The following is a 15,030-nucleotide window of genomic DNA, read 5'->3' as shown; positions in this document are numbered from 1 at the left end:
TCGGGCCGCCCTCTCCGCTCAGGAAGTGGAAGGGACGTCGGAAGCGGCCGCGGGGCGGCGGGGCCGGGAGCGCGGCCGGGCGCGCATGGGGGATGCAGAGCGCCCCGCGGGGCAGGCGGCGCCGCCGGAGCCGCCGCGGCCGCCGCGCCTGAGCTGAGCGGCTCCGCCTCCGCGCGGGGGAGGCAGCGGTGGGGCCGGGAGGGGAGCGCCATCCCCGCGGCGGCCGCGGCCGCCCGTTCCCCGCGGCGGAGCAGGAGGATGCGGCCCGGCGCCGGGCTCTGAGCGATGGAGGGGGTCCTGTACAAGTGGACCAACTATCTAGCGGGTAGGCGCGGGGGCCGGGCCCGGGGGCGGCGGTTGGGGCTCGGCTCGGCTCCGGCCGTGATGCGCCGCTGCTGTTGCTGCTGCTGCTGAGCTTCGGGGGGTCCCGGCGTACTGCGGCCGGCCGGAGCTGTCGGTGGCGCGTTGCCTGAGACATTGGTGCTCGGATACGAGCCCCGGAGAGCAGCCGAGCGTCGCCACGGAGGTGGCCCTGGGGCGGCGGTGGCCTGGAGCCGGCCCCGGGGCCGGGCAGGAGGGGGCAGCGCCAGCGCTCCTCGCTCTCGCCCGGTGCGGGCGGCGGCCGGGCCGGGCCGGGTGAACGCACTGCCCCGGCAGCCGCACGGAGCGGTGCCGGCCCTGGCCTTCTGCCGAGAACCTCTCGCCACCTGGATTGCGCCTTGCCGAGTTAGTCAGAGACTCTCAGCGGGACAGCGAGCTCCTGTATCCCAGCCTGGAAAGCGCATGATGAACATCAGTTTCGTTAAATGTGTTTTTGGAGGCGCTGCAGACAAAAAGTGTACCGAATATCAGCATTTGCCTTGTTCTCTTTGACTGATCCTCTGCTGTAATAGAGACACCATCTCCCTCTGGGGCAGGCAGTGGGCAGGCACTGGTGTCAAGGTGAAACATTTCTCCTCTGCCACTGTGATAGGACTAATTGTCTCTCCCAAGCAGATCAGCATTGGATCATGCTTTATCGTGCCTCTTATTACACTGCTTTAGCAGTATCTTCTTTGCCCTCTGGTTCTTCAGCACTTCATATGGGGAATTCTGTTTCAGCATATGCAGCTTGTGAGTGTGAAGTGGTGGGAAACTTGGTTCTGAGGGATTATAAAATGTGGGCCACGTTGTGAGGATTGTATGGATGTGCTGTGAAATGAAGTGTACAGAGTGTAATCTTGCATTTTTCAGAGCAATTATGTGTCCACAGATATGGGCCTTCTCGTACAAGGGAGCAGTTGTACTGTAACTAAATAGATATTTGATGTCTTTGTCTCTTCTTCACAGTAACTATAGAGAAAACACATAGAGGAAAAGTTGTGGTTATGAGAGAAAGAATGAGCATAAAGTTGTTTTCAAAACAATGAAAGTTGTCACTTTCACTTACATTACTGAAAACGTTTCTGTAGCAAAAGATAAATGGATAAGGGCAATGAACTCTTGTGGTGTTTGCTCCTCTTTTAAGTCTGTTATTTAATAAGCAAAAACTCAACAGTAGCTGTGAATGCTATACATGCCATGGACTGTTAGCATGCAGCTAACTTCTGCTGGAAGCTCTAAACCAGTCAACTTCAGAACCCTTCCTTAGGCTTACATATAACAGTAGTCTGTTAATTGAGTGGCTTTGGTCTCCAGACTGCTCAGATTGGTTACTTCCTGGTGTGTTACAAAAATAATTTAATGTTTGCCTCTTTTATCAGCCAAATAGATTAATTTTATTTACAGTTTAGGAATTAGACTAAACTTTCACATTTTTGGTCTCCCTAGGTTGGCAGCCTCGGTGGTTTGTTTTAGACAATGGGATATTGTCATACTATGATTCCCAGGATGATGTTTGCAAAGGCAGCAAAGGAAGTATAAAGATGGCTGTGTGTGAAATAAAAGGTAAGAATTAATAGATTTCTGCTTGAGAAAATTTTAGCTGCTATGGAAATAGAAAAGATCACCAACCATACATTTTTGCATCACATGTTTTTCCTCCTCTGTTTTTGTTTACCTATAGTCCAGTGTGTCAGCTTCATAGTTCATAGATAATAATGAATTATCACAGATATTAATAATTAATGTTATCAATATTAATAATATTCATTAGCACAGATAATAATGAATTATTAATATATGATAATAGAGTTCTGTTGAGATTTAGAACACACCATTTGTTACTTTTTGTTTTTAATAGTTATGTGCACATGGTTCATGCTTAAAGTTATGTCAGCTAGGTGCTTAGTTCTACTGCTTTTTCCTCTTATGACCAGGGATAGAGACTGAATCATGAAAGCCAGTTTTCCAGAAGAGCAGCAGCAGTGATCCAAAAGTGGCGATTCTTATAAACCAGAAGTGTTTAGTCTTTCAATTTCCTGAGTAATTTTTACTTTTGTCACTGTTAGCAGCTGCACATATGCACAGGTGATGGGTGTATTTCAGTCAGTAAGTGAATGGTTTGTTCTGAAGTAAGAGTTTAGTCTTTAGAGTATTCCTAACTGTAGGTCAGCCTCCTTGGTTAATAGCAAGGAGTTTTCTAGCTTCCTATTGCTGTTGACTATGAATTTTTTCCAGATCCTCACAGGTAACTCAGCTTGTGATGCGGGTACTTTCTTATTAAAAAGTGGAACTTATTTTACATGGACCACCAAGTGGCCCAATCAATTTTTCATGTGGTAGCTCCTTTTTGTTAGTGTTTCTTTAGTTTAGATGAAATCAGTGAAATATAAAGAGGGGAGGATCACTTTTAAAAATTTTTTTCTTTTTGCCATTCCACTTGATTTTGCTTGTTATTTTGTTCTTTCCGTGAAGAAAAGGGGGAGAAAGGCTGAGCAGCTTTTCCTTACTTAACAGTGGTGCTTTGTGATTTACTGTATTACTGTGGGATTATCATAAGCATTTTAAAACACTTTGAGCAGTATTTAATAAATGATTGGTACTCAGTTGAGGTTATTATTTCAATTTTTTTTTTTTCTCTTCTAACACAAGTTCATGCTACAGACAACACAAGAATGGAGCTAATCATCCCGGGGGAGCAGCATTTCTATATGAAAGCAGTTAATGCAGCTGAAAGGCAAAGATGGCTGGTGGCACTGGGGAGTGCAAAAGCCTGTTTAGCAGATACCAGAACAAAAAAAGAAAAAGGTATGCATGTTACCTAGAGTAACTAGTTACTAGGTAACACTTCTTCCAATAATCATAGTACAAATGTTGTGGTACAAAGTCTTTTAATATAAGTTGTAATTATTTGTAGTCATCTCTATGATAAATTCCCCCTCAGAGTTAGAGTTAGAAGTCACCTGCATTGATCTCTTGTATCTTAAGAAGCTGAAATACTACAAGGTGTTGTTGTCACTAGAATAAACATACTGTTTGTAGTTGTTGTGAAGACATTTCATTTCTGATGTTATATTAACTCTTTATAGTAACTATTACCTTTTCCATAATTTCTCTTGAAAGGCTTAATGTAGCCGTTTCCAGCCATTCTGGTGGGTGACATAAGTTTTGTCCAATATTTTTTTCGACATTACATAGCAGCCAAGAAAGATTTCAACTTTAGTTTTCCTGATAATGTGCCTTTTTCATAATAGTAATTAAATTAGCACCAGTTATCTGAAAGTATTGTTTGCTTCAAGTGTAATTCTTGATTCATTGCAGAATCCAGTTTTCCTCAAAATCAAGTGGAGGTTTAAGTGGATTTTTAAATTGATCTTTAAGTGAAAAGTGCTTAAATATTACAATGTATATGTACATTGTATGCAATAAATTTATATTTCCATTTTTTTCCATAGAAATAAGTGAGACCAATGAATCTCTTAAAACCAAAATGTCTGAACTTCGTCTCTACTGTGATCTTTTGATGCAGCAAGTTCATACCATACAAGAATTTGTTCACCATGATGAGACTCGCTCTCCTCCCAGCATTGAGGTGCACAATTCTAGAATTTGTTTTCATTCCATTATATAATACACCTCACAACAAGTTACTGTTGTTGTCTTAAACCTTATTAATCTCCCCAGTGTTAATGTCAATTTTTGAATGCTTGTGTGTAGATGTACTAATAGTGATTTTCTGTGTGTAAAGTGCCTGGATGGTTTAACTGTAATTGTGCCAGGTGTTAGGAACCAGTTGTGTTCCTGAGCCATTTGGTTGAAAGGCCAGTAGAGCTATCATATGAGAAATACAATATTTTGTCTTGTTTTGCATCTCTGTTCAAGTAGTTGAAACAATCTTAGTTTGTCCATTCTTACTTTCTTATGCGGGATGGTATTCCATTTTCTTATCAGTGAAAGGTAGTGTTCCAGGCATTGGAAACATGCAGTGTAGATATCTGTCTCTGAATGTGCACAAGTACAATGCTAGAATGTATTTCTGCTTTTGAATGAAAGGACTGGAAACTGTGAATGACTCCATTCTTTGCACTCTTGAGCAGCATGTGAGCAATGTTGTTGGTCCTTTAGTGCAAAGCTAGGGGTTGACACTTAGTCACAACAGAGCAAGTTTTCAGTTTAGATAGGTGAAATGGATCTGCATCTCCTTGCTCTAGAGTGAGAAAACCGTTCACACCTTCTGCTGCAATTCATTTGTTTCACTGAATGATCTTCTGATACCAGTTAGTTACTCTGAGACAAGCTTTGCAGTAAGGCATTGTTGGCTGGTACCCTAAAGAAATTCAGATGTCAGAAAGAAATTGCAATGCTGTCACATGTGTTTTCTTAAATTGGCCTTATGGTAAGGCATACATTTGATTAAAAAAATGGGAAATATAAATTCTTAGTGGTAATGAGGGAGATTAGTGTGTCTGGGAGAGGTGGTGAAGGAAAGTTGTATTTGAATATTTTATTTTTTTTCCTTGCTTATGCTTGTGCTTTCATTTACTTTCAGAACATGAATGAAGCCTCTTCCTTGCTTAGTGCCACATGTAATACATTTATCACAACACTTGAAGAATGTGTGAAGATTGCTAATGCCAAGTTTAAGCCAGAAATGTTCCAGCTGCCTCACCCTGATCCCTTGGTTTCTCCTGTGTCACCATCACCTATTCAAATGGTTTAGACATTTTGAAATATTATCTTTTCTAAGTGTCATACTGGTGGTTAGACTGGGGGGGAGGAGTGGCAGAACCCTGTGCTATTGTTACATGCTATGATGTCCACAGTTGAAATCTTGACTGAGTTATAAATCAGTACTGGTCCCAAATATAAATCAGTTTTCCGTTCTCAGTCTTTTGCTTTGCAGTTTGCTAGCCTTTACATCATCAGAGTAGTTTATCATACGTGTCAAGGCCCTGTAATGAGGTATATCATATATGAATGAGGTTTAACTTTTCCTAAGTTCAACTGTTAGGTTTTTCTAGAGTGCTAACTATACACTGATCATAAATATTACATAACTTCACCTCTTGCTTAAGTGGTTTCTGACTTGAAGCACTTTAGCAAGATAGCATATTTTTCAGTGTATGTAATTTAAGATGTTTGTATTAATATATCATTCCCTTATTTAACAAAAAGATATATAATGATAAAGATATTACTTGCATAACTATTCACTATGAATTAATTCCTTTAGAAGGACAATGTATGGGCAATCAAATGCTTTCTCAGTTCTGTATATGTATTCCAAGATGAGCTGTATTGTGCAATTCTGTTGTGGGAATCTCTTTCTTTCCATATGGATCTCTCATCTCTTTATCTTCAATCACTTTACTTACAAAGCTGATCATTATGATTTAAAATAGTAACTTTCTTTGATATGCATAGAGATTTGACAGTAATAGCAGAGAAACCACAAGGAATCAAGAGGCATAATTTGGCTTTATTGTGTAATGAGGAATTTGAACTTCCATTTGGTAAAGGAAAAATGTCTTGATACTTCTGTATATCATAGCAATTAACAATGGCTCCTTGAGAAGCTTCAGTGAAAGAGGGAATGAATTCCATAGACAGGAGGTAGCATCTTTTTGTAGTAAACTATTTCCTGTGTGAATGTTCTAAAATTTTTAATATTGATGGCAATCCATCTATTTTCATATAGTTTAATCAGATTTTTAACTGAGAGTGGTTGCTTTTTATAAAAAAAATATTGCCGTCTCTCTTTGTAAAGACTGTAAATAAAGCAAGGAGTAGTGTAGATATCTATATTATTCTTCTGAGTAGCTTGTGAAATTTTTGGTGTTGTTTGTTCTTTGGAATTTTTTTCTCCCTAGATGAAGCGTTCCATTAGCCACCCTGGTCCTTGCTATTCAGAAAGGTAATTTTCTGTTTCCTTAAATTTTTTTCTTGTGTCTCAAAAGACCTCCCTGAACTTGCTAGCATCAAAATCAAAATGTGAGAAGAATTGTTTGCATGGAGAAAAAATTAAAAATGATAAATTGATCTTATTTTAAAAACAAAAGGTGCAGATTATCAGCTATTGGTGGCAGCTTCTATTTTTAATACAGTACCAAAATTGCATCATGCTAGAAGCTTTATGCAAATGGCTAGTTTTGACAAGTTCATGAAATTAGAGCTTGAAACGCTAACATTATTTTTCACTCAGTATTTCAGTTTCTCAAATTATTTCCTTCATTTTTATTTCCACTTTCAGGCTTTCTAGTTGTGAAACTAAGATTCTTGACTGTGCTATTTTTAGTCTGCTATGGTAGACTAGCAAAAAAACATTAATACTGACAATTTAATCTAAGCACCAAAGTTATTTCCAATTTAAAGTATATGAAATTTGTGTGGGTTGTTACAGATTTTGCTTGCTAATAGATCTCACTTCCTTTGTAGGATTAATCACTCTGTAAAAGAACCGGGTTCATCTCTTCACCGATTTTCTCAGCGGCGCAGAAGAACGTACTCGGATACAGAATCTTACAGTGATACACCTTCTGAAGAGTCTCAGAGTAAGTTTGAAAGGGAGGGAGTTTTTGTATCTTCCAGTACAATTTATTTCCTTGTTTAGAGCAGCACTGATATTGGCATGAGGAAAATTGTTTTGTTTGTAAGATTCCTATATTATAAATCGGAGCACTTGTATAGTTTGTTACCTGTTGACTTGGGCTGGCTTCCGTCGATATTAAAAATGATCTTGCAGCTGGAGTAGTTATATTGAGAACAGTGGGATTACTGGCAAGATAAAATTAAGACCTATCTAGAAAAGGGATGTTTGTTCACATGAATGATTATCTGGTAAGTGATGTGGAAATTGCTGTTTGCCACCTGCTTATTGTCACAGAAGAAATTACCTTTTTTTGACTTCTGTGAATTGCAGGGATAGTTCACTCAGTGCATTGTGGACAGGTCGTTCATTTCAGTGGCTTCTTGCCTTTTGTAGAGAACTGCACAACTCTGAAGGCACACATCCTTGCCAGTAATAAAGATCATGATCAGAATTTAGTCCCTGATTAGATGGGCTGAATTAGTAGTCAGTTCTTTGATGTTTTTTCCTTCTGAATCTTGCTGGCATTTTGACTCCATTATAACTCCTCTCAAGCAGACTTTAACATGACTTCTGATTGATTATATTTAGGAAATACTTTACAAATACAATAATTGACAGATTGGATGATACTTTCAGGGATTGAAAATTAAATACTTAGTTGATCTCTTTATAGGATCTGCCCATTGTTCTAGAGGTGCTGTCAATGGAGATCTGGTATCATCAACCATTCCTGAAGAAAGTAAATCAGTGTCAAAGGAAAGATCTGAACTGGAAGAGACTCTTACATCCTTTTCCTCCTGAAGCAACTGAAAGTATTAAATTTTCTATAAATAATGCTATGCAAAAGCTGCTGTAATTATACTGTTGTTATAGGAAGTAGTTATTTCCCTTTTTAGAAGGATTTCTCTGCACTTTATAGAATAACGTAAATACTATCTTTGAAGTGTATTTTATCTTTATATAGTTTATTTGCAAGAGTATTTTCCTAATATTTCACAGTTTGAATGTGCATTTTTTGGAACAAATGATGGCTTTAACAGATAAGCATCCACATTTGTAAATGCAGCTCTTTTTAAAAAAAGTGTGGAGGTCTGACCGATACGTTAGTAAACAAGCATTATAAAATTCAGCAAAAAGTTTTCATTTTTTTGGAGAAAATGCAACTTGTGCCATGGGCCTCTTGGTCATTTGTACCAGGTCATCCACCTGGAGCTGTGATTAGCCCCACAATGGCTTTTTGTTTGCCAGTGTAAGGGCTGTGGGAATGGGCACTGATGGCTCTGCTCCAGCAGCTTGGCAGTAATTGTCATTGCTGCCTTTAAAAACACAAGGATATACATAATCCAGTCCTTATTTTTAGGCAATGAAAGTAGAAATATTTAGTGTATTTTTCTAAACAAATGTATAAAAATAACTTAATATGAAGTATTTGTACCAAACATGGGATATTTAATAGTTTTTATTTATTTATTCTTTTTTGCATCAAAAATTTCTACCTACTTTCACTACTAAAGGTCTAAAGATCTACTGAAAGCTTCAAAATGTGCATAAATTGTTTCTGGGGTGTGTAGCATCACAAATAATTAATACAGTGCTGTTAAGATTTACTCTGCTTACTTAAGATGTGTTTTTAGCAAAGTGTGATAAAAACAAGAGCTGAAATGTTAGACCGTTCTAAGCTGCTGTAGTAATGAATATTTGTATCTATAAATGTTTTATTTATGACATATTTATACAAAAGGGAGGGTCTGTTTTTGCAACTCCTTTATATCATTTGAGGATGGTATACACCAGAAGATGGATTCTGGTCTCAGTTACATCAGTGTAAATTTGCATTAACTGTAAGTGAGGTCAGAGTCTGACTCTCTTAATAATTAATGAGTAATATAATACAATAGTGCCTACTAGCACCTTGGTCCAGAAGGTTGTTAATATTAGCAGCGTAAGTTTTTGGGGATTTTTAGGGTGTTTGTTTAGGGATGAACTTGGTCTATGAAGTCTTAGCTGTAGAGCACTTGAAGCAAGCCATTTACTGTTCTTGATTTACACAATTGCTAAATAAATGTACAGGGTTTTTTGTACTCAAGCACATACCAAAATCTGTTTTTATAATCAGATCTTTAATTTGGTTTAACTAGTCTTCCTTTTGTGTATATAAATGATTTGAAGCAGGCTGGAAAGAACAGATGGGCATAGGAGCTTTCCTTATAAATTTTTGGAATATTGATTTATCTAAATCAAAATAGGTCCAAATATTGAGGAAAAACATATGAGCTGTTGGCCTTATATAAAATGCCAGTTTATAAAGCATTATGTCAGGTTCAAGTGGAATGGAATGGTTTGTAAAAGGGGTTTGTGGATACCAGCTCAGAGCTGTCATTTGTGCTCAGTTCTGTTTTCATGCAAACTGGCATATGCATATCAGCCACACACAGCTTGTACATTTTTTTTTTCTGAATGTTTGCTTTAATGTATTCTGTATGACATGACAAATGTAAAAATAAGTATTAAAGAAGATGTTCAGAGAAGTAAACTACATACTGCAGTGAGAGTGTTGTCTTGAATTATACACTGTCAGAAGTGCTTTTTGAAACTTCACTGAGGTTTCTGCCAGTTTCTGCAGTGTTAATTATATGTCACAATGACAGATACCTATTTCTGCTTCCACCTACTGTGAAGAAAAGAGGCTGGACTACATGTTGTGCAAAGACAAAGTGAGACTGATCAGTGAATGTAGTAGTAGTAGGTAATAATTTTAAATAGTGCCACAAGACAAAAGTTGTTGTGATCACATCCAAGCACAAAATTTGCATGTAATTGCTTCAGTGCTGTTTTGGAGTTTTCTAGGTCCACAAAGCCATCATTTCAGCTTTATATTTATATGTGTGTTATGTTTCTATTTAATCAGCCTTTATATAGATATCTGTACCAAACATCCTAAAAAATATTTCAGTGACATTAGTGAAGATAATATGCTGTCATATTTTTGGTAACTGAAGTTAAGAAATAATTTCTGAAAATTATCTGGCTGAATCACGATGATCCATGCAAAGTAAGACTAAAAAATACCTGGCTGCTCTTACATATTTAATTTCCAAATTTATGGGAGAGCTTATCAGGAATGCCTGATTGCATCATTCTTGCTAGTGCAGAATGAGAGCTGAGTCTCAGCAGCATAGGTAGTTGGTGCTTCTAGTTTTGATCTCACGTGCTTCTGAGATCAGTCTGAAACTAGCTCAAATTTCATCACCTAAAGAATATAAGCGTGGGACATATATTTAGATGAAAAGCAGTAACTTTGGTTATATCTCTAAAGCTCCTAACATCAGATAATTAGAAATAGAATGCTAGGAAATTACCAGCTTCAATTATAAAGAATTAATGGGGAGGCATTCAGTGATTTGGAGAGCTATGAATACTGAGATTTCAGTGTTCAGGGGCTTTTAAAGTACTGTAAATTAATGTTATGTCTTTCAACTTAGTAATTCAGCTTCACTTTTTAAACTTCTTTTCCTCAGAGAAAGCAATCTTTGAGATAGGAATACTTCAGTGGTTGCTTCTGCAAAAAATGTTATTCCTTACTTAAAAATTGAAATCCCACCTATTGGTTTTTTAAAGATCATTTTCACAAATTATAAACTTGAGTTTTGCTACACCCCTATCACTGAATATTCTGGTGTAAGCTGTTTTTCCTGTTGGTGCAACTTAGAAACTTTTAAAAGGTGTATGATACCTGAATAAAGGAAATGTCTATGTCTGAAAACCAGCTAGAATGCAATAACATTAATCTCTCAGTGTTATTATTACTCTCCACCATTACATTATTTTTCTCAGGCTGCCACATGTAAAATGGTAGTGGAAAATACATAGCTTTATAGTAGGATTTATACAGCAGCTCACAGAGCTTTGTTAAAAAGTTTTTCCTTACGCATCAGCACTCAGGAAACATGAATGCCAAAGGCTTTCATACACTATATCAGTGGTGAGATACTTTTATAAATTTGGTCCTATAGCACAATAGATCTGATCTGTCTATCTAAGAAAGCAAATGTCAGCTTGTATAGTTAGAAATCCCAGTATTTGACCTGGATATAATAAGTAAATAATTCAAAATGTTTATGTCTTTTCACCCAAAGATTGCTTAATCTGTTGTCTTGAAAAATGTTATTCTTAGGGATGTGTTCTGTGCAATGGGATATCAAAGCTTTGGGTTGTGACTTCAGCAATGTCACTGTAGGTTAGCATTTGCTTAGCAGTCTTGTGGAAAAACACTGGCTCAGCTGGTCGGCCTGCAACATTATCTATTCAAGCTGTGTTTCAGCAAAGCCCCTGAGCATTTTAAATCCTATTTTTAGACATGAGTGACTCATTTGCCGAAAGTGCTTGCTTTTAAGTGCTGTGCAGAGTTGGGCCAGAGAGGTGCTGGCAGGATGAACTTGCTTACACCATCACAGACAACAACACACAGTGTGTTTCCTCTTCATTGACTGAGTGTTTAGAGGCCATGTGAGATTTAGTTTCCAGCAGCCTTTGTGTAGAAGAGGCCAGGGTTAAATCTGCACATGCTGTCTATCACTTATCTCCTTCTGCTGAGATAATTAAATATCCAGTGTGTTTTTAGTGTTAGCTTTATTATGTGCCTGTGTACACAAGTTACTTGTTAGCTAAACAAGACTGTACCTATGCATTTTTTTCTTGTATTGAGTTTGTTGGTTGGTGTGTTTTTAAACATCTAAAGAAATGAGAATTAGAAACTTTCTTGAGTTATATTTTTTTTTTCTTTGAATGGTTTAAAGATTAAAATAAACAGCCTTTTAAACTTAATTTTTTTAAACTTTTCTCTCTAAGGAAGAAATACCATGTCCTCTTAAACACTTTCATACTTATAATAATTATTGCTTCCATCACTTCAAAAAATTTGGATTTAGTCCTGATCCCGAGCTTAGCTTTTCTGAAATCCTTTTTTTTTACATTAATCCTTGTTTTGTCCCTATTTCTTAGCTTCCCTGCATAATTTGGATAGAGAGTGATAATATATAGGGTTATAGGAAAGTATAAAAAAAGATTCTACAGTGAGTCTTTTTGGCATAGGTTTTTAAATATTTTATCTGCTCCATTTCTTCTGATGAACTTGAGTTTGTTTGTGGTGGTGTTTTTTTTTTTTAGTGTTAGTGATATGTTGAGAATCACAGCGATGACATCATGTTTGCTAAGTAATGCTCTTGCTCCACTTCAGAGAATTTTACAGCTCCTGAAGTGTTGCATTTTTGTGAATGTGTTTGCTCTCAAGCTTTTTCTACAGAGTGAATTCTAGAAGCAGACTTGCTCCTTTGACCTTGATACTCTTTTCCCCATGGATAACATATCCCAACCCCTCCCACAGCTCCCCAAATGTGAAGACAGGCTTTGCTCTGACAGATAAGTCATCTGACTTGTGGGATGAAGAATTGATTAATCACCCACTGCAGGTGACAACTTGTTGGTCCAGGCAATTAGGGGCAACTAGTCTGTACAGGTTGAAGCTGCCAAAAAACCAAGATGGTGTAGAGGAAAGCCTGGAAATAACAGAAGGGTAAGAACAGCACAATGCTTAGGCATGTGCTAGAATTTATCCTTTGTCAATAAGGAACCTGTGAAGAACATTTTTTTTTGAAGTAACTTTCCAAGGCTGGCTAGTGGATAGGCTGCTTCTGACAGATGGCTGGATTGTCAGCAGTTAACTACCTGGTTTACATTGCTGAACTGCATTTCTGTCTCATCTTTTGTTTCAGCAACTCTTTTTCTGTAGTGTAGTACAGGAACAGCAGCATAATAAATAAAGGAGTCACAGACTTTACGGTGCAGAAAGCATGCTTTATTTCAAATGAACAATTCTATCTCAAGGAGGTTCAACAACTACTAAGCTCTATCACTACATTAGGAGAACTAAAGCAAATTGAAGTGAAGGCTGGTATTTGGTGTTGTAGCAACAGTTTGTTTTCAAACTGTGGTTCATTGCTTAGTTGCCCGGAAGTGACTACTGGGTGTCTAATACTATCACACAAACTCACTCACTGCACCCTAAGAACCTCCGAGATGGGGTACTGCTGCTGCACTTGAATACCTAAATAGCTTTGTTGATTAAGGGGATGGCCAGGTGATGTTACTTTTTTAAAAGCTATTCAGGCAGTCAATATGTCAGAAACAGTACACAGTGGGTGAACAAAGTGCTGGCCGCTCGCACTTTGTCCAGAAATTGTCAGTCAGGTAGGAAAATTATGACATAATCAGAGCCAATGTAAAACATTAAAGCAATGCTTACAGGAGGGTAATTGCAAACATCACCAATGCCTTACATTTCTGATTCAAAATAAATATTTGTGCACGTATGAAATACTGTGCACAGTATCATGTCTTAGGTGTAGGTAATCTTCAACAGGGAGCCTCTCTACCTGTTGAGGCATTCTTAGACATCAACAATGAGTTGAGGCGCAAAAATTAGTTAAATGTTGAGCATGGTAGTCGTTTGCTAGGAAACTTTCCCCTGCCAACTGTTAGTTCCAAAAGTTACATTTCAAAATGTCATAAAATAAACGGTACAAAACTTCATAACCGTTAACTTCGGCTATATACAGTATGTACATGTCAGTGAAAAAAGTGGTTTAAATTCTTAGGTCAATAATGACTATAAGTCATAATGTATAGATCTGGACTTTGTCTCGTTCAGGTAGGTAAAAAAATATTTTTCTTTTATATTTACATATCAGATATTTCAGTCCATATATGAATCACTTGTAAAAATACAAGTGTAAATAATACAGATTAAGCTCTCTAAGGTGATCGGATATTTATATTCACAGTGGCAGAATCGGTACCAAATTCATTCCCTAAATTCAGAGTATAAAGTCCACCATCGTTCTTCTGGACATCCATGATGATCAGGGTGGTTAGATCTTCACTGGTTTCGATGTGGAATCTGCCTTGCTGGTCCTGACTGGTAATTTTTCTCCCTCTGCAGTACCATGTTATTTCAGGAGCAGGTTCACCCGAAAAGGCACAGGATAGTGTGAGAACTTTTCCTTCCTCAATGCTGATATCAGATGGGAGAGCTTCGATTTTGGGTGGTACTCCTTTATAAAATAGGGGAAGAAATACCAAGTTAGTCTGTTTTCACTAAGCCATGAAGCAGCTTTACTCTGAGGACTACTTCAGGATAGCTGAAGCACTAACTCTACCAATAATTGTAATGCTCACCTCTCAGACCTGATTTAAGCATTTTACTGGTTGAACTCTCCAGTTGAGCCATGCTAGATTTCCCCATAATACTGCTGGAGCTCATCTCTACAAAGGATTCTTTCATGGAGGACATGCTTTTGGCAGACATGCTTTCAAATTTCATTTCAGTCATGCTGCTACTGCTGAAACTGCTGAATGAAGCCTCTTGTTTAGAAGAAGCCATTTGAAAGGACTGAGAAGAAAAACTTTCGTGCATGCTTGCGTCGCCACTGGTCTTCAATACTACCTCTTTCGGAGGTTCTTCAACTAGAGCTGAGGAGCATTGCAAACATAGAGGGAAAAAGCAACAACATCACATTAACTAACAAAGTCATGCAGTTCTGTATGGTTAATTTTACAGAAATGAAGATGGCATACTTTGCTTTCAGTGGAAAACTGCAGTGGAGTATACACTTGTTTACAGTCATTTGAGTCAAGATATCCAAATCACAAGCAGTAATTTAGAAATTAAAAAATAGGCAATGTAACTTACAATATGTATGAGCTTCAAGGAAAACCATACATACTTAAGAAAAAACAAGTCATCACACAGTGTTTCTTATTAGAACCATTACTAGAATTAGACACTGAGAAATTAATTGTGTGTGCTCAGTTCATATTTGTAGAAGCTGTGAAACATTTTCAAGCTCTTAAAAACAGAATAGTAAAATCTACTTCACTGCATTGTTTTGTTGCTATAAAGGGCAACAGGAAAGCTCAATCACTGCAGCTTTGCTTTAAACCCACACACAGTCATGCAAGCAAATCACAACCACACCTTGATGCTAGGAACTGGGATTATGGTATAGCCAATAAAATAGTTAACC

The 15,030-nt window shown here is 37.9% G+C and overlaps 2 protein-coding genes across 2 annotated transcripts in view; one reads left to right on the top strand and one right to left on the bottom strand.

The window, feature by feature from the left end:
* The first annotated feature begins 52 nt into the window (after window positions 1-52).
* PLEKHA3 (pleckstrin homology domain containing A3) lies at window positions 53-9,487 on the top strand. The gene is made up of 8 exons (XM_071434831.1): window positions 53-325; window positions 1,810-1,926; window positions 3,013-3,168; window positions 3,816-3,952; window positions 4,910-5,074; window positions 6,231-6,274; window positions 6,796-6,911; window positions 7,623-9,487. Exons 1-8 carry the CDS (start codon window positions 286-288, stop codon window positions 7,748-7,750), a joined length of 903 nt encoding a protein of 300 aa, XP_071290932.1. The 5' UTR covers window positions 53-285; the 3' UTR covers window positions 7,751-9,487.
* A 3,306-nt stretch (window positions 9,488-12,793) lies between these two features.
* Window positions 12,794-15,030, bottom strand: part of TTN (titin) — a 235,038-nt gene continuing 232,801 nt past the window's right edge. Inside the window, 2 exon segments of the mRNA XM_071434272.1 lie at window positions 12,794-14,058; window positions 14,183-14,476. Coding sequence (XP_071290373.1) covers window positions 13,760-14,058; window positions 14,183-14,476 — 593 coding nt within the window. The 3' untranslated portion in view covers window positions 12,794-13,759.

The sequence above is a fragment of the Agelaius tricolor genome, unplaced genomic scaffold (genome assembly GCF_023055355.1).
Source record: "Agelaius tricolor isolate 1412-34295 unplaced genomic scaffold, bAgeTri1.0.p SCAF_10, whole genome shotgun sequence".
Classification (NCBI taxonomy): domain Eukaryota; kingdom Metazoa; phylum Chordata; class Aves; order Passeriformes; family Icteridae; genus Agelaius; species Agelaius tricolor.
This window is presented reverse-complemented; position numbering and strand designations above follow the sequence as displayed.